Raw genomic sequence first — 25,873 nt, 5'->3', positions numbered from 1 at the left:
CAATTTCAAGAATCAGAATGACCCTTTGCTCTATATAATGAATTGATGCTGTTATGTTTGGTATGATATGATACAAAAAGAAACTGAGAAGGGAATTAAATGTCGGATTCTTCTAGATCTTTAAGAACAAAACAAATTGTCAAAAGGTTCAATCTAGGGTATGAGCAAAAATTCGATTAGTTTGATCGATTCGGTTTGGTTAATAAAAATTGGTCCTGTTGCAGTTTTGAGTTTTAAAATTTTGGCTAATCGAATTAACATATTTAACCGAATAATTGTTTATTGTTATCTTTTATATATATATATTATTTGTTTAACCAACTAATTCGATCTGTTTAGTTTTGTATTTTTAAGACTGTAGTTAATGGATTAATATGGTATGTTTGATTAAAGAGATAAAATAATCCGGTTATTTCAGTTTCGACTAACTCCGTTGTTTTTTAACTAGACAGATTCACAATCTAACCAAATCTTTCTTTATTTAGAAATAAAGACTTAGCATAAACTATTTTTTAAAATAAAAAAATTGGCTCCCACAGAATAAGATGCAAAGAAAGTTGAAGATGAAGAAACATCTCTTTTATCTTTTTCTTTTCAAAATTTACCCCCCACTTTAATTAATTTGTCATTCTAACCCAACACATGCATGCAATAAAATGATTTTATCTCTATAAAGAACTCAAATTATTATCTCCATGAGGTTAATTTTGGATGCTTATTCCTAGTTCCAAGTTACTCTCAGAAAAAAGTGTCAGAAATTAAAAAGAATTGGATGAATTTGATTCTTGTAAATAGTACAATTTATCTTTAATATCAAGAACCACTTCTTTTAGTGAACTGCAAGCAATTTTTTGTCTAAAAGTCATAATAGTACAGCTCTCCAATTTACTGTTCTTGGATTTGCTCAAAGTTCCATTCCATATTTATGTAGCTAAAGATCATTGTATAGATCAGTCAGGATGAACTTCTTTCGAAATGACGGGTTTTTTTTGAAATCGGCATCTTTAGATGAAGATATTGTGATAAAGAAAATCCTACTTATGCATGATCCTGATGGTCGTCACTTTGATTCTGAGCTACTACTTTCTGCAATGGAAAATGTCATGTGTTACTCTGCTTCATCAGAAGTAATCTCAATTCTGATGCTTGCTAATTGCCTGTACTTTTATGCTGAATTTCATGCATCTATGTTTTCAAAAAAAAAAAAGGATTGAATAATTCTGCAAATTGATTCAGAGTCCCATGTTGCGGCGTTTTAATTGTTTACATTTTTGGAAACGCTTCTGAATATACTGATAACTTCGTTTGTGCCTATAAGAAATATAATTTCGCGGTTTTCCATTTCAGCATTTTCTCGTTTGCGTAAATTGGTAATTCAATGTGACATAGAAGTTTGATTTTCAGGTTAGCCGCTCTCAGATTGATGCCATTGCAGTGAATGATATAAGCAACATTGATATAGTTGGGGCACAGGAGTCATTGAGACAGATTATCAGCAGAATATCATGTGAGGTAAATCCTGACTTAATTTCGCTTTCCTACGAAAATGCAAGTGCATGAACATTGCACCTTTTCTGTAATTACAGATCAAAAGCTCGAGTGAAGGGGATCTACATGCGAGGACTATGATCTTGTTCGATTTGCTTGGAAATTACAGATGGGATGCCAAATTAGTACTAATACTCGCAGCATTCGCAACAAGCTACGGTGAATTTTGGCTGATAATGCAGCTATACCCTTGTAATCCTCTCGCGGTAGCAGTTGCAACAATTAAGCAATTGCCTAACGAGTTAAGCGCGTTGAAGCCTATATTTAAGGCTTTGAGCTTGTTGGTGAAGACTATGGTAGCTGTCACAAAGTGCATTATCAAATTTGAAAGCTTGCCATTCAGACATGTAAAGCTTGATGATGAAGCAATGTCTAAAGCAAAGTCACATATCTATATATCCTCCTATTGGGTGGCAAGAAGCACCCTGGCTTGCTCTTCCCAGATTGCAGATCTTGCAGCAATGTCGCCTGAGCAAGTGCATGTTCCTTCCCGTAAACTGTAGATTAATTGCTTCTTTCAGGGTTACTGGCTACGTTGCACGGAAACTTCTATAATTTAGTTTTGTTCCAATTTTCATAAATGCTTCTGAAAACTCCAAAATTTATGTTTATAACATTTTTAAAAATGTAGCTTCGCCATTTTTTGTTTTGTTGTTTTCCGTTTCCGTGTTTCCGTTTATGTGCAGCATAGGTTGTTAGTAATAATACCGGATTTTTTCCCTTCAGGCACTCAAATTCAGCAGCAGTTACAGCATGGAAGCTATTAAGTCTGGTATACAAGCTGAGCAGTATGTGCAATCGCCTGATTCAGGAGGTGGATTCGTGTCATCGACAGATAGGTAATTTTTCCGATCTTTCAGAATGGTTCAGGAATATTTTCTCAGCATAAATGTTATGTATAATCGCAGACACAAAGTTGCATCAGAAGCTGTTGAACATTTTCCAAGAAGAACATGCTGATAACCAAGAGGTCCTTGGCTTGTTATTGGCTCTGAAGGATGACTTGCCACTCAAGCAATTTTCTATGGAAGAAAAGGTGATCAATATTTGTATAAATAATGGTAACAATCCTATAGCCTATGTTGCACGGAAACGGAAATGCTGATATGAAAAGTGATGAAACATAAAACAATAAAATGGAAAATGGCGGAACATTTTTGAATTTGAAGTCTCATAATCTCGAAAGTATTTCCATTAAACGTAGATCTCAATTAGTTTCAATGCAACATAGATCTCGACAAGTTTCCGTGCAATATAGCATGTATCAAAAGGGCGCTTACTGTCTCACTCGCATTGGCAGTTAGGTGTTTCTGAACTGAAAGACAAGGTAGTTATACTTTTGGTCTCAAAGCCAGTGCTTATTCCACTAGAGGGACTATTCCTGTTGATTCATCAAGCACAAGATTATTCTCAACACAAGGAGTTAGATAAAAATTATGAAATTATTTGGGTTCCGATCTCATTTTCCGATACATGGACGGATTCTGAAGTAGAAAGATTCAACTTCTTATCAAACACTTTGCCATGGTACTCAATCCGGCAGCCTTGGTTACTCCACTCAGCTATTGTGAACTATATCAAACAAGAATGGAACTTCAAAGATGACCCTCTTATGCTCGTGCTGGATTCGAAAGGGGTCGTTACGAACCCGAATGCAATTGATATGGTAGTGATCTGGGGTGCCAAAGCATTTCCTTTCTCATCTTCAAGAGAAAAACAGCTGTGGGAAGAACAGAATTGGACTCTGCAATTTTTGATTGATGATATTGACCCCTTGCTAACTAGATGGGTATGATAAGAATAGATATGCAAATAAAATCATGAATTTTAGCGTGTGTTTTGTAATTTCAACTCGAACTTCCGTTTTTTGCAATTCAAATTATCCACTAAAAATCTGATCAATCGGTGCTAATGCAGAACGCTGACACCCAAAAACGAAAGCATGATAAGATGAGTTTCAGCATGCATATCAGCACCGATCAATCGGATTTTGAATAAGTGATTCGAATTGCAAAAAATAAAATCCGTGTTGAAATTGCAAAACATACTACATTTTGTTGTTTTTATTTGCATTTATCCCTATAAAATAATTAATTTCGCTATTGCTTGTTTAAGTAAAAACTTTACTTTGCTCTAAATTGCTTGATTTCAGGTAGAAGAAGGAAGAAACATTTGTATTTATGGAAGTGAAAATATAGACTGGATCAGGAAATTCAATGCAAAATTTCAAGAAATTAGAAATTTTGGTGTGCAGCTTGAAATGGTATATGTTGGCAATAAGAACCTGACAGAGCTTATCAGAAATATTCTAGCAATCATCAATGTAGAAATGCATAGCAATGTTCTTTCTTTCTCAAAATTACATTTGTTTTGGCTTCGAATCGAAAGTATTCAAAGATCGAAACTCCGAATGACGGAATCTATCGGTTCTGATCATATTCAGGAAGAAATATCAGAATTGCTAGACATTAACAATGAGGGATGGGTAATAGTAGGAAGAGGGAGTAGTAGTACTACAGGAGAAATAGTAAAGCTTGAGGGAACAAAAATGACCAAATGTTTGGATCGATTTTCGGAGTGGCGAGACAGTGTGGCGAAATTAGGGTTCTTGGGTGCACTCAGGAATACCCTGGATCCACCGCCTACGCCAACTGAGCATTGCAGCCACTCGAACATTTTGCCTTATGCCGAAGGATTATTAGAGGGAATTGTAGTATGCGAAAACTGTAAGCGTCCGATGGAGCAATTTATAGTATATGAATAACTTTGATAAGCATTTTAAAGATGATTTCTGACAGCTAATCAAACAATCATAGAACAGATTAGTTGTTATGTAGCTTTTTTAACTGTTTTAGTTTCCTTATCAGACAGAATGTTGCTGGTAATCTTCCATGTTTCGATACAATTTTCGTGCATACGACTATATAGCCTAGTGGTAAGAACGCTCTATCCGGTTATCCGGTTTGAACCTCCCCTCAACATATAAGTGAGAGAAGAGTGTCACATGAATTACTACAAATTTAAAATAGACGAAAATGGAAACAGAAACGGATATGTTCAAATGGAAAACGATGAAATATAGTTCCAAACTTTATAAATATAAAGTTTTCGAGTTACATAAGCATTTCGGAAACGGAAATTGATAACTGTACAACTCATGAACAACTATAAAACCCCTAAAGAAGTACCAACTACCAAGCTTGGATAGATAAAACCCGATTCACATAATCGGGTTTTATGGTGTTCGTGTGACGTTTGTTCATCTTTGACTTGGCCTAATCCGTTCTACAGATCATCATAGTTACTCAGTGATTTATCAAAAATAAAATGAAGAAAGAAATCGACAAGTTTTCATGCGATCTAATCGACAATCAGTCACATTCATACAGACATAAGACTAGTTTAGGGACTGGGAAATGGATTATTCCATGATTTTATCACGTTTTATCCTGCATTAATTATTTCAGCCCAACTTGGCAGTATAAGTTGTTAAAATATCATCACTCTTTTTGCTTTGTCGGATTGTGATAACTTTAGTTTTTTCTTTGTTCGCTTTATCAACTTTACAAATTCTCAAAGCAAAAACCAATATTAGCCGTTCTCAATGATTAAATTCAAACACATAACTAACGAGCAAAGGATCAATTCACCCCCTCAACTTGGCACGAAATATCAAATGAGTCATTTTCGCTATTTTTGGTACAAACAGACCCAAAAGTTGCGTTTTTAGCTCAAATCAACCCCTCTGACACAAAAACGAGAGTGGAATTATCTAATTAAAAAAATTAACTCTAATTAACCTTAATTAAAACCCTAATTCATTCTAATTAACTAAAACTCTAATTAATAAAAATTTAGGGATCTCTGCTCCCCGTACAAAACAGCTCCTCGTTCAACACCGTTTGCCATCATGCTGCTGCACTTCATATTTTTTCGCTCGTTCATCTTCTTGCAGCAGCAAAGGCGACTCTGACTGGGTTCCTTTCTACTTTTGCGAGACGAACGAGCCGTTCGTCTCAACAGCCGAAATGAACCCAGATCGGTTCGTCTCCGCTGCTGTGACACATAGATGGACTTGACTGCGAATACGACGGGATGAAGCTCAGGTGGCTGCCGGTGGAAGGAGAATTTAAGAAATGGAAAAAAATCAGTTGGCGGCGATGATTTTGAAGAAAATGGGAAGATGAAAGGTAGGGTGGAAAAAAGGTAAAAAGAATCCCTAAATGTTTATTTAAAAAATTAAATGATTTTTGAACTTTTAAAATTATAGGGATATAATGAATTTTGCAAATAACTATGGGTCAATTTAAATATTAAATAAAATGTTAAGCATCTTTTTAGATATTTTTCCATTTCAAAATGGAGAGTGTTATACACTCACCGGGTGCGACTAGGCAAGGGCCGTTGAGGGTCCTTTTTGAGCTGAAAACGCAACTTTTGGGTCGCTTTGTACCAAAAGCGGCGATAATAACTTATTTGATATTTCGTGCCAAGATTTATTCCATAACTAATGGTCAGAAGATTTAGATGGATGGATGAAGTGTAAAATAACACATCCAAATATGGAAAGACTAGGATTAGTCATGGTACAACATGAGATATGTTACTTTAAGAACTTATGGATAATTTATGGGTCGAATGTAAATAAAAACATTAACTATACCTTATTTTACAGTTTTCACTTTTAACATAAATTTGTAATTTTACAATTCAGGATAGGGACTTTTTTTCCTTATAATCCGAATCACCGATTGCAAATCTGTTAGTCGTAGTCGGTGATGATGTTGACGCCAAACTCATTCCGATTACTAACGTCTTTGTTAGTTACAGGGGTGGGGTTTGAACCCACTTGGAGACGCTTTAACCAACCAAGCTAGGCTCATAACTAGCCTTAAAAAATAGATTAAAGTGCATAATTTCTAGACCAAACGATATGTTATATGACTTTTTTTTTTTTGGACCAAATGGTAATGTCGTTTAATTTTTCAAAAAATATTATTCGATCATCTTTAAGATAATTATTTGGAAAACTTTGCCTCTGTAAATATTTTTTCAACACAGTGAATCGAATTATAAAAAACAAAATCATATCTTTTTGAATGTGGAAACACTTAGTATCTCATGAATTACATACTTATTTTTTATGCAAAATTGCTTGTATCACATAGGAATAGAAAAATGCAATGCAATCACTTTGTAACCCGAATCTGGGACCAATTTGTAGCTATAAAAATTTAAAAAGAGCAACTAATGATTGAGACATTGAGACATCAAATAATAATAATAATAATCTCTTATCCAAAAATTCTTAACCCAAATCAGAAGCAAGCTACCCATTTTTAAATTGTCATATTCCAATTTGCATCAACTATTTAAACGTTAGAGCTAACTGAATCTTAACACACAAAAATTTCTCTTCACTTCTAATTTACTCTACTACACTTATTTTCTTTTACTAAAAGGTTAACTTTTTGCCTTATTCTGCAATGGAAATTGTACCTCACAGGCAAAATCCTAGAGGGGAACGCAGTCATTTTTCGTCGTCCGATGATAATGCAATGCTGAAACAAATTCAGGCAACTCATTGTCCCGACGGCCGCGAATTCGCGACCAAGCCTCTTCTTCATGTTGTTGAAGATATTTTTCACCGTGCTGCTATGCCCTCTGGATTTGCTGACATTGCTCAGCATCAAGTAAAATGAGCTATTTAGATTTTTTTAGCAAAATGAATCTATCGACCTACAACTTTAACGCTTTTTCCAAATATACTACGATCTTTAAATCTTGCCAGTTTGATTTATCATCTTTTAAATCTTTGTCAAATATACTCACTACTCATTTGAAACTGACATGGCACGAGGTTGTATAGGCCACTAGGATTAATTTTGTACGTGTAGGCGAATAACATTGCACCACATCAGCTTAAAAACGAGTCATGAGTATATTTGGCAAATAACGAATAGAATAGTTGATGGACCAAACTAGCAAGATTTAAATATCGTGATATATTTGAAAATCTAAAATGGTGGTAGATAAATTAATTTTGCATTTTTTTCTAGTCCAGATTTTGTTTATATATTTTTGCTTTCCTCAATTTTAATTTTAAGCTAACTTAACTGCACTGCAGGGAATTCATCAGGAACCGGAAATTGATACATTGGATGAGAAAACTCTCCAAAATGGATTCTTTGAAATGTTGGAAATGTTGTCTTACACAATCAACAAAATATCCTGCGAGGTAAAGGATTACTATTGCTAAGGATGTGCAAAAACCGAACCATTCATTTTGTTATCATAACGGAATTTTAGTTTTTCGTTTGGCTTTGCACATAAAAGTTTCCCTTCGTATCCTTCTTACAGGATTTTGATGAATTGATAATATATTTTTGCTGCAGCTAACCTGCAAGTGTTCAGGGGGTGGAGATGCTCATACTACAACATTATCAATATTTAACCTTATATCAGGCTACTCTTGGGATGCAAAAATTGTGCTAGCCTTATCAGCTTTTGCAGTGAACTACGGAGAATTCTGGCTAGTCAATCAGCTTTGCCTTACAAATCCACTGGCAAAATCAGTTGCTCTTCTGAAGCAGTTGCCGGACATGCTCGAACAGTCCAACGCGTTGAAACCAAAGTTCGAGACGCTGAACAACCTGATGAGGGCTAGTTTAGATGTTGCCAAATGCATCGTTGAGTTTAAGGAGCTCCCGTCGCATTATATCACTCATGATATGCCGGAAATGTTAACTGCTACTGCTCATATTCCTGCAGCTGCTTACTGGACTATCAGGAGTATTGTGGCTTGTGCTTCTCAGATTATTGGCCTTATTGGCATGGGTCATGAGTATGTTTCTATTGCTCTACATTTTAGGAGTGTGCGTCCGGTTTAAATCGAATCAAACCAAACGGAAAGTAGATAATAAACGTCTAAGATTCTACCTCTGACCGCAGGTACATAGCATCAACAACAGAAGCTTGGGAGCTATCAAGCTTGGCACATAAGGTCCAAAGTATTCATGAACATCTCATGAAGCAGCTCACGCAATGTTACCATATAATCGGTGAGTTCTATATCATATCTGCCGTTCAAATTTGCAGGAATTTACATGTTACCATAAGATGATAAATGTGAATCCAAATGCTACAGATGAGAAAAGACACATTGAATCTTATCAGACGCTGATACGCCTTTTCGAAACGAACCATGCTGATAACATGAAGATCCTTAGAGCTCTGATTTATGCTAAGGATGATCAGTTACCACTTTATGATGGTCATGCCAAAAGAAGGGTTTGATTACATTTTCCACTTATTCTTTTAGTTTCTGATGTAATTATGAATTATCATAGGGCATAGCCTCGAATCTTTTAAACAATTCTTGCTTGTTTCAGGTTAGTCTCGATTCACTGCGGAGAAAAAATGTTCTGCTATACATTTCAGATCTTGATCTTCCTCATGAAGAGCTGTCAATACTTGAACAAATGTATGCTGAAGCAAGGCAGCACCCTGACAGGATTGAGAGTCAATACGAGGTAGTGTGGCTACCGGTGGTGGACCGATCATCATCATGGAATGATATAAAACAGAGCCAATTTGACACTCTCCAGTCGTTGATGCCATGGTATTCGGTTTATCACCCTTCGCTGCTCGACTCAGCGGTAATTAGATACATCAAGGAGGTCTGGAAATTCAACAAGGAACCTTTGGTCGTAGTGTTGGACCATCAAAAAGTTGTGAATCAAAATGCTATTCACATGATGTGGATTTGGGGTAGCGCAGCTTTCCCGTTCACTAGCCTCCGCGAGGAAGCGCTCTGGAAAGAGGAAAGCTGGAGAATTGATTTATTAGCGGACGCCATTGATCCAAACATCCCCCTCTGGGTAAATATTTTCATTTTCAGAAACGCTTCTGAAACTCCAAACTCTAGTATAACTTAAACCTATAAAAATTGTCATTTCAAAGTTTCTCATTTCAGCATTTCTGTTTCCGTATTGCAGATACAACAAGGGAAGCACATATGCTTGTATGGAGGAGAAGACATTGATTGGATCCGCAAATTCACGGTAACAGCAGACGCATTGGCACGAGCTTTAGGCATCGAGTTAGAGATGCTATACGTCGGAAAGAGCAATCCGAGAGAGAAAATCCGGAAAAACAACATAATAATTCAACATGAGAATCTGAGTCATGTACTTCAAGATCTTACATTAATATGGTTCTTTTGGGTACGACTAGAAAGCATGTGGCATTCCAAGGTACAACACAACAGGACAGTAGAGAACGACGCGATAATGCAAGAGATCGTAACGATGTTAAGCTTCGATGGAAGTGATCAGGGATGGGCTGTGATCAGCAAAGGATCGGGAGGAGGTGGCGAAGGACAATTGGCTAAAGGTAAAGGAGGTGACATGTTAAACTGTTTTGATGATTTTCAGTCCTGGAGACAAATTGCTGAGGAGACAGGGTTTGTGTCTGCTTTGCATGAATATCTGCGAGGACATCATAATCCACATCACTGCAACAGGTTGATTCTGCCGGGTACTACCGGAAGCATTCCTGAAATGATTGCTTGCGCGGAATGTAATCGTCCGATGGAAAAGTTCTTTATGTACCGCTGCTGTACGGATTGATAATCAGGCTTCAAAATTGGTTGCTTTTGAGTTGCTTTTGTATTTCTGTTTGTTTCATTTCATTTCTTGCAAGTGTAATTAAGTACTTATGTCTCGGTGTTTCATGTAAGTACTTATGTTTTGATGTTTTGTTTATGTATTTATGTTTCAGCATTTTGTTTATGCACTTATATATGTTTTAATATTTGTTTTCGAATCCGTTTTAAAAACTCTGAAACATCTGTTAGGTGATTACGGGTGAGCATATATTAATCGAAATCTGTGGAAACAAACTCATATTACCATCATTATAATGAGGTGTTATAATATGATTGCTCAGTTTACGGATGACGTGGTAAACTCTGTCTTTCTAAAAATTTCTCCAAAATCATCTTAACCTATCTGTTTCAGTTCATTTAGTTGTAGGTTTTCTGTTAATTCGTTTATTCAGCAAGCAAAAGTATTAACCGAAACCAATTTAACAGATTTAGTACGATTAGTCGGTTAAAGGTCTTTCATTCATTCAATAATTCAGCCGCTTCAGTTTATGAAAAATTTCAATTCGTTGAAGGCTAATTTTTAAAAAAATCAACTAACCTGAATTAAACAAAATATTGTTTTTATCAGTTTAATTGATTATTATTTTTGTCAATTTAACTGAATTAAACGACTAATTCGGTCGTATTTTGTAAATTTCAGCAATTTAGTTACATATGAAGCCTGGAAAACCGATGGCAACAACAGAAAGAGGTCCATATATTAATTTAACATAAATAATTTGGATTCGATTTTAACTGGACCGACTGAATGCTCATGCTAATTTGTTTTTTTTTTTATAGTTTGAGAGGGAGAGTGTTGACCTGACAGTTTGTTGCTCGGCACTTATACATTTGAGCTATAACTCATTATTTTTAGCGCTTTTTTTTATCAATTCTTCCAAAACTATTACGCAATACTGAAATCTCAACACGAACCAATTAACTTAAAGATGATGGGGAAATTTGTGGAAACACTTAGCATCTAATCAATTAAAGTCCTTCGTAACTTTTCCTTTTGATGATGCAAAATTGCTTGTACCATAAATTAATGGGACAATGCAATGAAATCACTTTTTTCATAAACCTATTTTTTTTTTTATTACAATAGGATAGGAGTGAGTATTTGGTTGGTTCAGTCACTGAATACTCAAAACCGAACTGAACATTATACCTTAAGCGAAACCGAATTGACCGAGAAAAATTTTCTAAAACCGAATCAATTAAGTCGGTAATTCGGCCAGTTTAGTTAAAACCAACAAAATACAAGGAAAAATTATAAAGATACTATAAAAAGAAAATATTTGACGTTCGTTTGGTTTAGTTAATTTCAATCAAAGCTCAAATTGAATCGATAACCAACTAAAAATATTATTAAAATAAAACTTATCACCAAACCGAATTGATTAAAAGTCATTAGTTTGATCACTCTAAAATAGGGGAAGAAAAATCAAACCTAAAACTCTCAAGAATAACAATGTGGGGACAATGAACTCACTTGTATCCCGAATCTTGGAACAATTTCTAGCTATAAAAAAAGAAAAGCTACAAAACAATAATTAATCCATTATCCAAAATTCTTAAACCCAATCAGAAGCAAGGTACGTAACCCTTTTTTAAATAGTCATTTTCCAATTTGCATCAACTATATAAAGGTTGGACCAAACTAAATCCAACACACAAAATTTTCTCTTCACTTCTAATTTTCTCTACTACAAGTCATTTCTTGTACTACAAGCTACACTTTTGCCTCATTTTGCAATGGAAATTGTACCCCGAAAACTAAACCCTAGAGGCGAGCGCCACCAATTTTCATCGTCGGATGATAATGCAATGCTGAAACAAATTCAGGCTACTCATTCTCCCGACGGACGCGAATTCGCCGTTAAGCCTCTTCTTCATGTGGTTGAAGATGTTTTTCAACGTGCTTCTATGCCCTCTGGATTTGCTCACATTGTTCAGCATCAAGTAAAATAAGCTATACTATGTCCATTTAGTCAAGAACTTTTTTATATATTTTTGCTTTACTTAATTTTAATTTTAAGCTGATTTAACTGCAGGGAGCTCATCAGGAACCACAAATTGATGGATTGGATGAAAAAAATCTCCAAAATGGATTCTATGAAATGCTGGAATATCTGTCTTACACTATCAACAAAATATCCTGCGAGGTAAAGAATTACTAGCACTAGACTGAACCAAACCGAATAAATAAAGCGAACCGACAAATTTGGTTTTGTTTGATATTATAAAAAAATGGATGAAGTAAACTGAACTAATAACCGAATAAAAAGTAAACTAACCGGCTAGTTTGGTTTGGTTTGAATTCTTTTTATTCCTTGAAAATTCAATTTTGTTTGGTTTTGAACATTATTAGTGCAAACTGAACCAAATTACAATACTGATTTGGTTACAAAATTTTTTGCAGCTATCCTGCAAGTGTTCTGGCGGTGGAGATGCTCATTCTACAACACTCTCAATATTCAATGTGCTATCAAGCTACTCATGGGATGCAAAAATTGTGCTAGCCTTATCAGCTTTTGCAGTGAACTACGGAGAATTCTTGCTAGTAGCTCAGCTTTACCTAACCAATCCTCTGGCAAAATCTGTTGCTCTTCTGAAGCAGTTGCCCGACATACTTGAGCGCTCCGACGCGTTGAAACCGAAGTTCGAGGCGCTGAACAGCCTGATGAAGGCTAGTTTAGATGTTGCAAAATGCATTGTGGAGTTTAAGGAGCTACCGTCTCAGTATATCAGTCATGATGTTCCCGAAATGTTAATTGCTACTGCTCATATTCCTACTGCTACTTACTGGACCATCAGGAGTATTGTGGCTTGTGCCTCTCAGATTATTGGACTCATTGGCATGGGTCATGAGTATGTTTCTAGCTCTCTACATTTTAGGGGTGTGCATTCGGTTTAAGTCGAATCAAACCAACGGGACGTATATAGACAATAAACGACTAAGATTCTACCTCTAATTGCAGGTACATAGCATCAACAACAGAAGCTTGGGAGCTATCAAGCTTGGCACATAAGGTCCAAAGTATTCATGAACATCTCATGAAGCAGCTCACTCAATGTTACCATATAATCGGTGAGTTCTATATCATATCTGCCGTTCAAATTTGCAGGAATTTAAATGTTACCATAAGATGAGAAGTGAGAAATTTGAATTATACAGATGAGAAAAGGCATATAGAAGCATATCAGACGCTGATACGCCTTTTCGAAACGAGCCATGTTGATAACATGAAGATTCTTAGAGCTCTGATTTATGCTAAGGATGATCAATTACCACTTTATGATGGTCACACCAAAAGAAGGGTTTGATTACATATTCCACTATTTTTTTAGTTTCTGATGTAATTATGTAATATCAGAATGTGAAAAAGTCGAATTTCTGAACTTTCTTTTTGCTTGTTTCAGGTTAATCTCGATGTGCTTCGGAGGAAAAATGTTCTGCTATACATTTCAGACCTTGATTTACCTCATGAAGAGCTTTCAATGCTCGAACAAATGTATACTGAAGCTAGGCAGCATCCTGCGAGGACCGAGAGTCAATACGAGGTAGTGTGGCTACCCGTGGTGGACCGGTCATCAGCGTGGAATGATGTAAAACAGAGCCAATTTGACGCTCTCCAGTCATTGATGCCATGGTATTCGGTCTATCACCCTTCGCTGCTCGACCCAGCGGTTATTAGATACATCAAGGAGGTCTGGAAATTCAACAAGAAACCATTGCTGGTCGTGTTGGACCATCAAAAAGTTGTGAATCAAAATGCTATTCACATGATGTGGATTTGGGGTAGCGCAGCTTTCCCTTTCACTAGCTTCCGCGAGGAAGCGCTCTGGAAAGAGGAAAGCTGGAGAATTGATTTATTAGCGGATGCCATTGATCCAAACATCCCCCTCTGGGTAATTATATCTCGAGTCCTACGTTTCAGCATTTCATGTTTCAAAATTTCTCGTTTCAGCATTTCTGTTTCCGTACTTATGACATGTTTTGGCATTACAGATACAACAAGGTAAGCACATATGCTTGTATGGAGGAGAGGACATAGATTGGATCCGCAAATTCACCGTAACAGCAGACGCAGTAGCACGAGCTGCAGGCATCCAGTTAGAGATGCTATATGTCGGAAAGAGCAATCCGAGGGAGACTGTCAGGAAAAACAACATAATCATTCAAAACGAGAATCTGAGTCATGTACTTCAAGATCTTACACTAATATGGTTCTTTTGGGTAAGACTAGAAAGCATGTGGCATTCCAAGGTACAACAAAACAGGACAGTGGAGAACGACCCGATAATGCAAGAGATCGTAACGATGCTAAGCTTCGACGGAAGCGATCAGGGATGGGCTGTGATCAGCAAAGGATCAGGAGGAGGTCCCGAAGGACAATTGGCGAAAGCAAAAGGCGGTGATATACTAAACAGTTTTGAGGATTTTCAGTCATGGAGACAGATTGCTGAGGAGATTGGTTTTGTGCCTGCATTGCAAGAATATCTTCACGGGCATCATAATCCGCATCACTGCAACAGGTTGATTCTGCCGGGAACTACCGGAAGTATTCCCGACAAGGTTGTTTGCGCCGAGTGTAACCGTCCGATGGAAAAGTTCATTATGTATCGCTGCTGTACTGATTGATGAGGCCTGGCAATTTGTTGCTCTAAGCTGCTTTTGAGTTACCTTCTGATTTATATGTACTTCTGTTTGTTCATTATATTTCTTGCAAGTGTAATAAGTACTTATGATTCTGCAGTTCGTGTAAGTACTTACGTTCCAACGTTTTGTTTATGTAATTCATGCTTCAGCATTTTGTTTATGTATAATTTCAATTCAATAAAACTATAGTACAAAATTTAAATTAACCTGAATTAACCTTTTTTTAATTTCAATTCATAAAGATTAAAGCATGGATTCGTCCAATCAAAAAACCCTATTAGTCCAATAAAATTAATGGATTAATTGAATTCGAAAAAACAATTAATGGATTAATTCAGTTCATGAGGTTATACATTTCTAAAATTTAAGCAAATTAGTAAATAAGGTTAATAAATCTTATTAATTTAATATGAATAATTTGAATTTAATTTTAAACGAACAGATCAATTAATTTGAATTCAACTTAAACCGAACCAACCAAATCACAAACAGAGCCAATTAAATAACTTATTCAATTTTTAGATCTAACTATGTAAAAAATTTAATTAAAAAAATATACCAGGAGACAGGTAACACAATGAAATTAAAAAATTCATTGAGCTGTTTAATACTGGCAAAATTTAATTTATGCTTCGGAAACTTGAATTTCTTCCACTAATTAAGGAAGAGTTCACCATATGAAGCAACACAATTTTCAACAATAAATAAATTAACAAAATGACACAATCCAACCCTTAAAGCTACGCCGTATTGAATAAAACGCAGCGATTCGAATGCCAGAAGATCGTTAAATCTTCTTAGGGATTGTAATGTAAAACATTTGATTTATGCTTCCGTTGACACGTTCTTATGGAAATTGTATAATGCCATTCAAAGAACGCAACGCCTATCGAAAGCAACTGCCGATAAATAAATTAAAAAGAAAGCAACTAATGAGCGGCGATTAAGGATACGGCGGCGGAGGAAATTAGGGTTTGTTGCTGTATATTTGAGCGGAAGAAAATATAGAGATGGAGTTGATTTATATAGAGACGGTAATGTTTAATTTGTATATAATTACGGAACTGCCATTGGTGTTAATCGGAAATAAAGCATGTGAGTTTAGTATTGGGCTTTTGGTTGAATATTAGGCCCAATGTATTTTTCTCTTTCAGTGAAATCAGAGCCCATGAAGTGTTGAAGGTGAAAGATCAATGGGCTCTTATGGTAGGTCTCTTACAAAACTAACTAGCCCATTTAAATTAGTTAGAAGGGCTAAGTACATAAATCTCCTAAATAGTCTATTTGTTTTCACAAATACATCACCAATTAAAGAAATGCAGAAATCTCTCAATAAAAAAATTAGGTTTTCATAAATATCTCAAATCCAAAAACACGGAGATTTGCTATTAAAATAAGACTATTTTGCCCTTCCTTACTTTTAAAAGAGGACATTTATGCCCTCCTTCTCAACATATCTGCTGAGAATAACATTACGGCAGCCTCCGGCCGACACTTCGACCACCTCTAGAGATACCAACTCCTAGACCACTACCAAGCTATCCAGTCCCACCGCCTCCAACTCCTCTGCCCTATGTTCTACTCCCACTACAATGAACACCGTCGCCTCTGCCGCCTAATAGTTAGAACATATCAAATCACCAGTTTGAAGAATTGTTAGTTCATCGGAAAAAGAACTTGTTGCGTGGAGAAAGTGGAGTTACATATGAAATCGTGTGTGAGGAAAGAGGAGCTGTTGATATCCTCTAGTGCTGTTGATCGTCTTCAACCTTCATTCTACTAGCATCTTCATCTTTTCAATGTCTGGTTCATTTTCTCTATTTTTTTAGACAGAAACGCAAAAAGAAATGTGAATGAAAAACAGATCTTCAAAAGTGATTCCATTTTTATACAGAGCGTTAATTCATAATTAGTGGAATCTTGTTTGCAATTCCAAATTTGTGGGTTTTGTCTCGTTTTGGTGTGAACCGTAGGATCAAAGATAGAGGATGTCATTGCACGGGGATTCGGACCTTCAGATCGAGAACCTGATGGAGTGAAAATCGTTACCGGAAGTGGAGGTGAAGACTTTATGCGATTACTAGTAGAGGAATGGAACGTGCAGCAGTCAAATGTCCGGTGACTGTTTGCGGCGATATTCATGGACAGTTCTATGATCTCATTAAGCTTTTTAGGATAGGTGGGAATGCACCTGATACTAATTACCTCTTTAAGGGAGACTATGTAGGTCTGTTTTTTATTTTGATTTTCATTTATTTATTTATGTATGTAATTATTGTTATTCTTATGTGTTTTTGTAGATTTTTGTAATCATTAATAATTCGTGGTGTTGTGATTATAACTGCTTGTGTTTATGTTTGATCTATTGTTTTGTTTTTAATCTATTTTTGGGTTATTTTAAGTTTGATTAATTTATGAAACAATTTATATCGAGTTGACAATGGATTGATTTGGGGTTATATAAACACAAATAAAACTAATAAATATATTATAGAGTTAACAATGAGACAATTCATGACTATAAAAACACATGATAAATTAATATATGTTTTAAAACGTAAAACTGATATAAGTTTTTCATGTTTAGACAAAAACATGATAAACTAATAAATATATATTTAAAATATAAATTTGATAAAAAAATTGACTTATGGTTATAAAAACACATAATAAACTAATAATTTTTTATTTAAAATATAAAATTGACAATAAGTGAATTTATGGTTATAGAAAACTTATAAAATATAAAGTTGACAATGAGTTGATTCATGTTTACAAAAACGCTCCCCTTCTTCCTTACCACGGCAAGTCTTTTTGAAATAACTCCGATGAGAAGAAAAATTATAAATTAATAAATATATATTTAAAATATAAAATTGATAATATGTTGATTCATGATTACAAAGACACATTATAAACTAGTAAATGTATATTTAAAATTTAAAGTTGACAATGAGTTGATTCATGGTTGCATGAACACTATTTATGTATAATATTCTACAGTTGACGATGAGTCGATTAATCGTTACAAAAACACATGATAAACTAGTAAATTTACATTTAAAATTTAAATTTTAAGTCGATTCATAATTATATAAACACTTGATAAAATAATAAATGTATATTTAAAATTTAAAATTAACAACGAGTTGATTACACGATAAACTAATATATGTATATTTAAAATAAAAAGTTGATTACACAATAAACTAATAAAAATAAATTTAAAATCTAAAGTTTACAATGAGTTGATTTATAATTACTTAAACACATGATAAACTAATAAATGTATAGTTAAAATATAAAGTTGACAACTAGTTGATTCATGATTACACGATAAACTAATTAATGTAAATTAAATTTTTTAAGTTGACAATGAGTTGATTTACAGTTACTTAAAAAATTGATAAATTAATAAATATATATTTAAAATATAAAGTTGATAACGAGTTGATTCATGATTACATAAACACATGCTAAAATAACAAAATGTTTATTTAAAATTTAAAGTTGATAATAAATTGATTTATGGTTACTTAAACACATGATAAATTAATATATATATATATATATATATATATATATAAAGTTGACTACAAGTTGATTTAAGATTACATAAACACATGATAATATAATAAATGTACATTTAAAATATAAGGTTGACATGAGTCGATTTATGATTACTTAAAAACATTGGTAAACTAATAGAAAAAACTCAATCTAAAACTCAAATATCATTTGGTCGATATTTGGTTGACATTTGGTTGATATCTGGTTGATTTTCACTTTATTTCGGTTGACATTCGGCTGACCTTTAAATGACATTTTGATGATCTTTAAAATTTAGTAAAATTATAGAATAAGAGTTTCAGGAAATTAAAGCAAACTTGCTAAAACAATTGAAATCAACATTTGTCAATATTAAAGAGGGAAAACATGGTAATTGATGGAGTCTGCCTTCTGAACCGGTGAGTGAACCTGCAAAACAGGGTAGAAGCTAACCGGACGGTGGTTGTCCGATTAACTCTCCGATGCTAAAGTCAGTTTAGAGCTTTGAGCAGCGTTTTGAGTATATGAATGTAATTGTGATTCTAGGCATACCTCGTGCTCCTTTTATAGTAATCGAATATACCTAGTAGAGTTGTATTAGGCAGGTGAATCCTACTTTGTAGGGATTCGGCCGTATCGTAGATATTCTCCTGATTTGTCGGGATCTACCTTAATCTGATAAGAGTCCTATTTAGGAACGTCTTCCTAAATAGTCTTATCTTCCTAAAGTAGAGCTTATCTTTCCATATGTAGTGTTTGTGTCCGAATAGGACAATATTTCCATACTTAGTCGTTTACCCGAATCCCGGACCTGACGCGCTCTTGGCGGATCATATGGGATTCGGTCTTTATTAGCGTGTTACCGAATCTTAGAGATTCGGTATCTCCTTCATATCTTTCGGTCTTCAGGGGGAGTCCGGTATCGTCTGAGAGTGGATCTCCTGCGACTCGGCTCCATTATATTTACAATAGGATTCGGTATCCATCATTAGCCCCCCCCGCAAGTGAGCTGAAGTAGTTTGGCATTTATGCCTTAGTGGATTTTAGCTCTTTTGGAGCTGAGTTCTTTTATACGGGCGAGTCGTTTTATATTCCGGGCGAGTCGTTTCATATGTTTGTGGGCGACGTTTCATCTTTAGTAAGATTCTGCGTTGCCACGTGTTGTCCATCAGTAGAGGGTTATGACTGGATGAAGGACAAGTGTCTTCGTGCGCTATTAGTTGGTCCTTATTTGTAATTATGGGATCTCGTCTTTTCAGTTTCTTTGGTTTAGGCTATATAATTGTTCATTTTCTTCAATTTTCTTTCTTCTTTAACCTTTGCTTTCTCTGCAACTGCTTAAACCTTCGATTTCTTCAAGCTTTCTGTGGGTTTTCTTCTTCTGCTGTCAAGATTCCTCGTTTTCAAGTTGCTCCTTATCTTTCTTTTGATCCTGCGTATTTGCTTGCGAGGTATTTTACCTTTTCTCTAATTTAATTTCTTGGTAGTTTTTCAGTTTTCATTTTATTCCTTCTGTTCTTCTTGTTCTTCGTCTTGTTCTTCTTCTTTTCCTTTCTTTTGATCTTTTAGAGTTTTAATTTCATCATCATTCCGTGTTTCCCCCCCATTTTAAAAATTTTAAAATGTCAGAAGTAACTGAGGGGGCGAAGGGTGCTCGTGACGAGCTAGAATATACCCGGAGCTCCTTGTCAAGAGAGCAGATACTCGGTTATGCCGAGGAATTTAGCTTTCCCGAGTCGTATGTTATTCTGAGGCCGGCAAAATCGTATCGGGCGAATCTTAGCACCGATTCGCCTTCCAAGATAGTAATTTTTCACGAACAGCTTTTAGCGGGTCTTAGGTTTCCCTTAGAGTCTTTAATCGTAGAGGTCTGTCATAATTTAGGTGTTCCTTTGGGTCAACTGCATCCGAACGCGATTCGCCTTCTTTGTTCTTTTATGGAATCGTGTAGGGTTCGGATGCAGGAGCCTTCGCTTGCTCTTTTTAATTATTTTTATGTTTTCTCCCGCCGAAAGGGTGAGGAATTTATTTTTGCTGGTGGTCGACCGAATCGATCTCTTTTTAGTCTTCCTTCTTCTTTGAAGGGTTGGACCCCTAAGTTTTTCTTGGTTCAGCACTCTTCTTTCTCCTCTTTTTCGCGGAGTTTTACTTCTAGTAAGGTTTCGCTTACTAATGTACCTGATTTGGATGATGGGGAGAAGGACTTCGCCCTGTCTTTGCTGTCGGATTGTCGTTTTGATAAGCCCAAGTACAGCGTTCTTTTAGAACAGTATTTGAGTCGCCGTGAAATACTTTTGGCGGGTCTTCCTTTAGAAGGTATTATTCTAATCTTTTGTTGTTATGTTTTTGTTTTGTAGGATGTCGACTTCTCTTGAACATTTGCTTGACAATTTTCATGTCGATATGACTGTAGATATGGGCGAGGTGACTAGCGGCGCTCCTAATCCCTCTACAATCGCCGTGCCGAATCCGACGCCTGATTCGGTGAATCCTGATCTTGATCCTGCTTCTGGCGATCAAGTTCCTGCTGCGACTTCCGAGTCGCCTCTGCTTCCTTCGAAGGAGTCAGGTCCTTCTCTGAAGGGGTTGCCTACCGCCGGCCAGAAGCGTCCTGCTGAGGACCAGGCTGGAGCTTCTACCAAGCGTCCCAAGAAGAAGAAATCTTCTGGGGTGTCTATTGAGGAGGCACCTCGGTTTGCTGCTTGGACGGACGCGCAAAATCCGCCTCGTCTTTCAAATGTCGCCATTCTTCATGCTTGCATGGAGAATATTATGATAAAAGAGGACATTGAGTCCATTGATCGCGAACATGGCGATAATTTGGCTGAGTTCGCCTGTCTCGGCGGTTTTTCGGTATGCTTCTTTCTTTTTTATATTATGATTTGTTTGCTCTTTTTTCTTTTGTTTTTCTTATTTGTTGTTTTCTTTCGCAGGTGGTCCAGTCCATCGCTGTTTTGGAGCGCCGCCGAAGGGATGCGGTGGATCAATTGAAGAAGCTCCAGAGAGATTCCGAATCCTGGCTCTCCGAGAAACAAAAGATGGAGGAGGAGGCTGGCGAGGCGACTGGTCTGATCCAACAGCTGAGGTCCTCCGTATCTACCAAGACTCGGGAGATTTCCGCTTTAGAGGCTCGGGTTCGAACTTTGTCCGAGGAAGTCGAGTCTCTACAGTCTTCTTCAGGTGCTCTCACTAAGGAGAGGGATGATCTGAAGAAAGAAGAGGAGCGTCTCCGCCGGCGATTGGGTGACTCTGGGAGCTTTTATTCCCAAGTCATGACTCAGTACCGGTTGGCGATCGGGGCAAAGCTGCGGGAGCAGAATCCAGGCGTCGATCTTTCTGGAGTCAATCAGTTGGATCCTGCTTCTTTGGCGAAGGAGGTGAAGGCGAAGCTTGATAAGCAGAAGCAAGATGCTCTGAAGAAGGCTTAATTTTTATTTTCTTCTTTTTTGTATTTTTTGCTTTTGCCTTATTTTTGTATTGGATCGTAGGCGGATCCTTTGTAATTTTGCTCCTGTTAATATAATGATCTTTTGACCATTGCTTTTCTTTAGTTGTAGAGTTAATCTAAACTCGTTTGTTATTTTGAGAAGTTAATCTAAACTTCTGCTGGTGTAATTTATTTGTAGGTCCGAATGGATCCTTTTATTTATTTGACTCGGACGAGTCTAAATTATTTTTTAACTAAGATTCAAACGACTCTTGTTAAATTGTATGTATTAGGTCTCGAGCGAGCCTATAAGATTTGTTTCGCCAAATCGCCTTTTATTTCAAAAATGGAAATAAGTACAAGCCATGAATTTATTGATAATACTTTCTCAGGTGTTCTACATTCCAATATCTGGGTACCATGGACCCAGTTATTGTCTTTAGTCTATATGCGCCTTTGCCAGTAGCTTCTTCTATGATGAAGGGGCCTTCCCAATTAGCTTGCATTTTCTTTACTCCTGCGTTTCCTCTGCCAACTTCCGCGTTTCGTAAGACCAGATCGCCTCTTTGAAATTCTCTAAAATTCATTCTTTTGTTATGGTATTTTGCAGCTTGCTTTTTGTATGTAGCGGCTCGGGCTGCCGCTTCATCCTTTCTCTCCTCTAGTAGGTCTAGACATAGTCTTGTTCTAGCCTCATTGGTTTCTTCTTCTAGATAGTTTACTCTGATACTGGGTATACCAATTTCTACTGGAATTACTGCTTCAGTGCCGTAGGCGAGCCTGAAAGGTGTTTCGCCAGTTCCTTTTCTAGGAGTTGTTCTGTATGCCCATAGAACGCTGTATAATTCTTCTGCCCAGTTCTCCTTGTACTGAGAAAGTCTCTTTTTTATTCCTTGTGCTATGGTTCGGTTGGTGACTTCTGTCATTCCGTTTGTCTGAGGGTGCGCCACCGAAGTAAATTTCAAATTGATCATTAGTCCTTTGCAAAATGCCTTGAACCGCTTGCAATTGAATTGTTTGCCGTTGTCCGCTATTACAGTGTGGGGTATGCCGAATCGGCATATTACTTCGTTCTTGAAGAATTCCTCTACTTTGGCTGCAGTGATGGTTGCGACAGGCGCTACCTCTACCCATTTTGTGAAGTGCTCTATTGCGACAATTAGGAATTTCACTTGGTGTTTTCCCGTTTCAAACGGTCCAACTATGTCAATCCCCCATGTGGCGAACGGCCACGGGCTTTCCATTGATCCTTGAGGTACTGCTGGTACACGGCTGATGTTGTCGTGTCTTTGGCATTTATCACATTTCTTGACTAGTGTTTTCGCGTCTTCTTTGATGGTCGGCCAGTAGTATCCTTGGAGTATTGCTTTTCTCGCTATGGTGACTGCTCCTTCGTGTGCTCCGCATATTCCTTCGTGGATTTCTTTTAAGATGGATTCTCCTGTCTGAGGCGAGACGCACCTAGACCATGGATGAGTCAAAGAGGTTCGGTAGAGAACTCCGTTATAAAAAGAGTAGTTGGCGGATTTTCTGATGGTGCGAATGGCTTCGACTTTGTCTGTTGGTAACTCGCCGCGGTCTAAATATTTGATCAATGGGGTCATCCAGGAGTCGGCCTCCTCGATTGCCATGACTTCTGCTTTTCTGGTGCTTGGTGATTCGAGAATTTCCTTTAACTGCATTTTAGCGAATAGATCTCCGAGTTCTGACGCTGATTTGGCGATGGCGTCTGCTTCGGTGTTTTCCTCTCTCGGGATTTGAATGATTTCCCATTGTCCTCCTTGTGCCTCCAGCTGTTGGAGCTGTGTTTTGACTTGACTCAGGTATTCGATCATCCCTGTTTCTTTGGCTTGATATTCTCCCTTGACCTGATTTACCACCAGCTGGGAGTCGCTATAGATCTTTAGGATTTCCGTTCTTATTTCTAATGCGAGGCCGAGGCCTGCGATTAGGGCTTCATACTCAGCTACATTGTTGCTGGCGGCGAATTGGATGTTTACTCCATATTCGATTCTGATTTTTTCGGGTCCTTTGAGGATGGCTCCTGCTCCAGCTCCTTTTTCATTCGACGCTCCGTCTACGTGGAGTTCCCATACCAAGGCTGGTTTGGGTTGGCCAGTCTCGGTTGGAGTTATTTCTGCTACGAAGTCCGCCAAAGCTTGTGCTTTCAGAGTCGGACGAGGTTCGTATCTTATGTCGTGTTCGCTGAGTTGGATGGACCAGTGGACTAATCTTCCGGAAGTTTCTGGTCGTTGGATCGCCTTTCGCAATGGTTGATTTGTTCTTACCACAACGTTGTGACTTTGGAAGTAGTATCTCAGCTTTTTAGCTGTGGTCAATACGGCCAGTGCCATTTTTTCGATCTCGGGGTATCGTGTCTCCGCGCCCTTCAGGACTCGGCTAATGTAGTAGATTGGCTTCATCTCATTATCTTCTTCCCTCACCAGCACTGTCCCGATGGTCTCGTGCGTGGTGCTGATGTATAGGTATAGTGTCTCCCCTTTCAGCGGTCTGCTTAGCAATGGAGGGGTGACGAGGAACTTCTTTATTTCTTCAAAGGCGTTCTCGCAGTCTTCATTCCATTCAAATTTTTGCGTTCCTTTGAGGGCTTTGAAGAAAGGCAAGCATCTTTTTGCTGAGCAAGACATGAATCTACCGAGTGCTGTGATTCGCCCGTTGAGTTTTTGAACTTCATTTATGCTTCTTGGTGCCTTCATGTCCATAATTGCTTTGATCTTCTCGGGGTTCGCCTCTATTCCTCTCTGAGATATCATGAATCCCAGGAATTTCCCGCCTTGTACGCCGAACGTGCATTTGTCGGGGTTCAGCTTCATTCCAAACTTATTCAGTATGTTGAATGTTTCTTCAAGATCTCTTGCATGGGTTTCTTCCTTCTCGCTCTTGATGATTAGGTCGTCTACATACACCTGGACTCGCTTTCCTATCTCGTCTTTGAACATGAAATTCATAAGTCTTTGGTATGTTGCTCCAGCATTTTTCAAGCCGAAAGGCATTGCCGTGTAGCAGTAAGTTCCTCCCTCCGTGATGAATGAAGTTTTTTCCTGGTCTTGCTCCTTCATCTGAATTTGGTGGTAGCCTTGAGCTGCGTCGGCTAGGCTATACATCGCGTGTCCAGTAGTAGAGTCCACGAGTTGATCGATATCTGGGAGAGGGTAGCTATCTTTAGGACACGCTTTGTTTAGATCGGTGTAATCCACACACATTCTGTTTTTCCCGTTGGCTTTCTTTACGATAACTACGTTAGCTACCCATTCGGGGTAGTGGACTTCTCGTATGAATCCTGCTTTCTCCAGTTTTTCTACTTCTTCAGCGATTATTTTCTGTTTTTCTTCCGAGAACTTTCTTTTCTTTTGCTTCACTGGGTTCGCCGCTTCTGCTACATTTAGATCATGAGTAATGACTTGGGGGTCTATTCCGACTATTTCTGATGCGTTAGCAGCGAAGGTTTTGACGTTGTTTTTCAGCATGGCCGTGATTTCGCTTTCGATCTTTGGGTTCATGTTTGCGCCGAGATTTACTCTTTTCTCCTCGTCGAGTTGGAGTTTCTTTGTTTCGCCTTCTGGTGCTGTTTCTTTTTCTTCGATGTCGTGATTAAGGATTTCTTCTATTGCCATTGCTTCGCTTGATTCTTTTATTGCTTGCTCGTAGCACTTTTTCGCCTCGGTTCGGTTTCCTTGTATCGTGATAATTCCTTGTTTCGTCGGTATCTTCATGGTTAGTGCCTTTATGCTTGTCATGGCCGCTGAGTCGTGGAGGAATGGTCTCCCCAGTATTGCGTTGTATGGCAGGTCGATTTCTACGACGCTAAACCGTGTAGGTAATTCCTCGCTTTTCCTTGTCCTTCCTAGCTTGACGTCGAGAGTAATTGTTCCGTTGGGCTTAATTGGCAAGCCCCCAAATCCTACCACAGGCGTGGCATTTCTTTTTAGTTCCGCTAGGTCTCCTCCTAGGCTTTCGTAGGCCTTTTTTGTTATTAGGTTTATTGCACTTCCTTCATCGATCAGGATTCTCTCAA

The 25,873-nt window shown here is 37.3% G+C and overlaps 4 protein-coding genes and 1 non-coding gene across 8 annotated transcripts; 4 read left to right on the top strand and 1 right to left on the bottom strand.

Annotated features, from left to right (window-relative positions):
• The first annotated feature begins 884 nt into the window (after positions 1-884).
• Positions 885-4,324, top strand: LOC126654453 (protein SIEVE ELEMENT OCCLUSION C). Its single transcript, XM_050348311.2, has 7 exons — positions 885-1,127; positions 1,405-1,512; positions 1,587-2,026; positions 2,275-2,387; positions 2,457-2,584; positions 2,849-3,337; positions 3,701-4,324. The coding sequence occupies exons 1-7, from the start codon at positions 960-962 to the stop codon at positions 4,310-4,312; spliced, it is 2,058 nt and encodes a 685-aa protein (XP_050204268.1). The 5' UTR covers positions 885-959; the 3' UTR covers positions 4,313-4,324.
• A 1,095-nt stretch (positions 4,325-5,419) lies between these two features.
• Positions 5,420-10,331, top strand: LOC126655389 (protein SIEVE ELEMENT OCCLUSION B-like). Of its 4 annotated transcripts, none has more exons than XM_050349563.2 (8): positions 5,420-5,754; positions 7,055-7,241; positions 7,676-7,786; positions 7,944-8,392; positions 8,500-8,609; positions 8,696-8,838; positions 8,940-9,428; positions 9,546-10,331. In XM_050349563.2, the coding sequence occupies exons 1-8, from the start codon at positions 5,732-5,734 to the stop codon at positions 10,176-10,178; spliced, it is 2,145 nt and encodes a 714-aa protein (XP_050205520.1). In that variant the 5' UTR covers positions 5,420-5,731; the 3' UTR covers positions 10,179-10,331. The 4 variants fall into 4 exon arrangements, with proteins under 4 accessions (XP_050205520.1, XP_050205521.1, XP_050205523.1 ...); XM_050349564.2 differs by having other exon boundaries at positions 5,421-5,738; XM_050349566.2 differs by lacking the exon at positions 7,055-7,241 and having other exon boundaries at positions 5,422-5,738.
• Positions 10,332-11,871: 1,540 nt separating this feature from the next.
• Positions 11,872-15,063, top strand: LOC126655390 (protein SIEVE ELEMENT OCCLUSION B-like). Its single transcript, XM_050349567.2, has 7 exons — positions 11,872-12,160; positions 12,253-12,363; positions 12,621-13,069; positions 13,180-13,289; positions 13,377-13,519; positions 13,622-14,110; positions 14,211-15,063. The coding sequence occupies exons 1-7, from the start codon at positions 11,954-11,956 to the stop codon at positions 14,841-14,843; spliced, it is 2,142 nt and encodes a 713-aa protein (XP_050205524.1). The 5' UTR covers positions 11,872-11,953; the 3' UTR covers positions 14,844-15,063.
• A 349-nt stretch (positions 15,064-15,412) lies between these two features.
• Positions 15,413-15,548, bottom strand: LOC126658994 (small nucleolar RNA snoR137). Its single transcript, XR_007634557.1, has one exon. It is a non-coding gene; the product is annotated as a small nucleolar RNA snoR137 (small nucleolar RNA).
• A 5,595-nt stretch (positions 15,549-21,143) lies between these two features.
• Positions 21,144-21,892, top strand: LOC126657343 (uncharacterized). Its single transcript, XM_050352015.1, has 2 exons — positions 21,144-21,263; positions 21,344-21,892. The coding sequence occupies exons 1-2, from the start codon at positions 21,171-21,173 to the stop codon at positions 21,836-21,838; spliced, it is 588 nt and encodes a 195-aa protein (XP_050207972.1). The 5' UTR covers positions 21,144-21,170; the 3' UTR covers positions 21,839-21,892.
• Positions 21,893-25,873: the final 3,981 nt, after the last annotated feature.

The sequence above is a fragment of the Mercurialis annua genome, linkage group LG7 (genome assembly GCF_937616625.2).
Source record: "Mercurialis annua linkage group LG7, ddMerAnnu1.2, whole genome shotgun sequence".
NCBI lineage: Eukaryota > Viridiplantae > Streptophyta > Magnoliopsida > Malpighiales > Euphorbiaceae > Mercurialis > Mercurialis annua.
Note: the sequence above shows the minus strand (reverse complement) of the source record. Positions and strands in the feature narration are given on the sequence as shown.

What these genes read in the sequence shown, in the direction of transcription:
- LOC126654453 (XM_050348311.2), top strand. Translation starts at nt 960, where the DNA reads ATGAACTTCTTTCGAAATGACGGGTTTTTTTTGAAATCGGCATCTTTA. An exon ending in AATTTTCTATGGAAGAAAAG is followed by an intron (nt 2,585 to 2,848) that starts GTGATCAATATT and finishes TCGCATTGGCAG; the next exon opens with TTAGGTGTTTCTGAACTGAA. An exon ending in ACCCCTTGCTAACTAGATGG is followed by an intron (nt 3,338 to 3,700) that starts GTATGATAAGAA and finishes GCTTGATTTCAG; the next exon opens with GTAGAAGAAGGAAGAAACAT.
- LOC126655389 (XM_050349563.2), top strand. Translation starts at nt 5,732, where the DNA reads ATGAAAGGTAGGGTGGAAAAAAG. An exon ending in AAAGGTAGGGTGGAAAAAAG is followed by an intron (nt 5,755 to 7,054) that starts GTAAAAAGAATC and finishes TGTACCTCACAG; the next exon opens with GCAAAATCCTAGAGGGGAAC. An exon ending in CTTATTGGCATGGGTCATGA is followed by an intron (nt 8,393 to 8,499) that starts GTATGTTTCTAT and finishes CTCTGACCGCAG; the next exon opens with GTACATAGCATCAACAACAG.
- LOC126655390 (XM_050349567.2), top strand. Translation starts at nt 11,954, where the DNA reads ATGGAAATTGTACCCCGAAAACTAAACCCTAGAGGCGAGCGCCACCAA. An exon ending in TCAATGTTACCATATAATCG is followed by an intron (nt 13,290 to 13,376) that starts GTGAGTTCTATA and finishes TGAATTATACAG; the next exon opens with ATGAGAAAAGGCATATAGAA. An exon ending in ATGGTCACACCAAAAGAAGG is followed by an intron (nt 13,520 to 13,621) that starts GTTTGATTACAT and finishes TGCTTGTTTCAG; the next exon opens with GTTAATCTCGATGTGCTTCG.
- LOC126657343 (XM_050352015.1), top strand. Translation starts at nt 21,171, where the DNA reads ATGGAGAATATTATGATAAAAGAGGACATTGAGTCCATTGATCGCGAA. An exon ending in CCTGTCTCGGCGGTTTTTCG is followed by an intron (nt 21,264 to 21,343) that starts GTATGCTTCTTT and finishes TTTCTTTCGCAG; the next exon opens with GTGGTCCAGTCCATCGCTGT.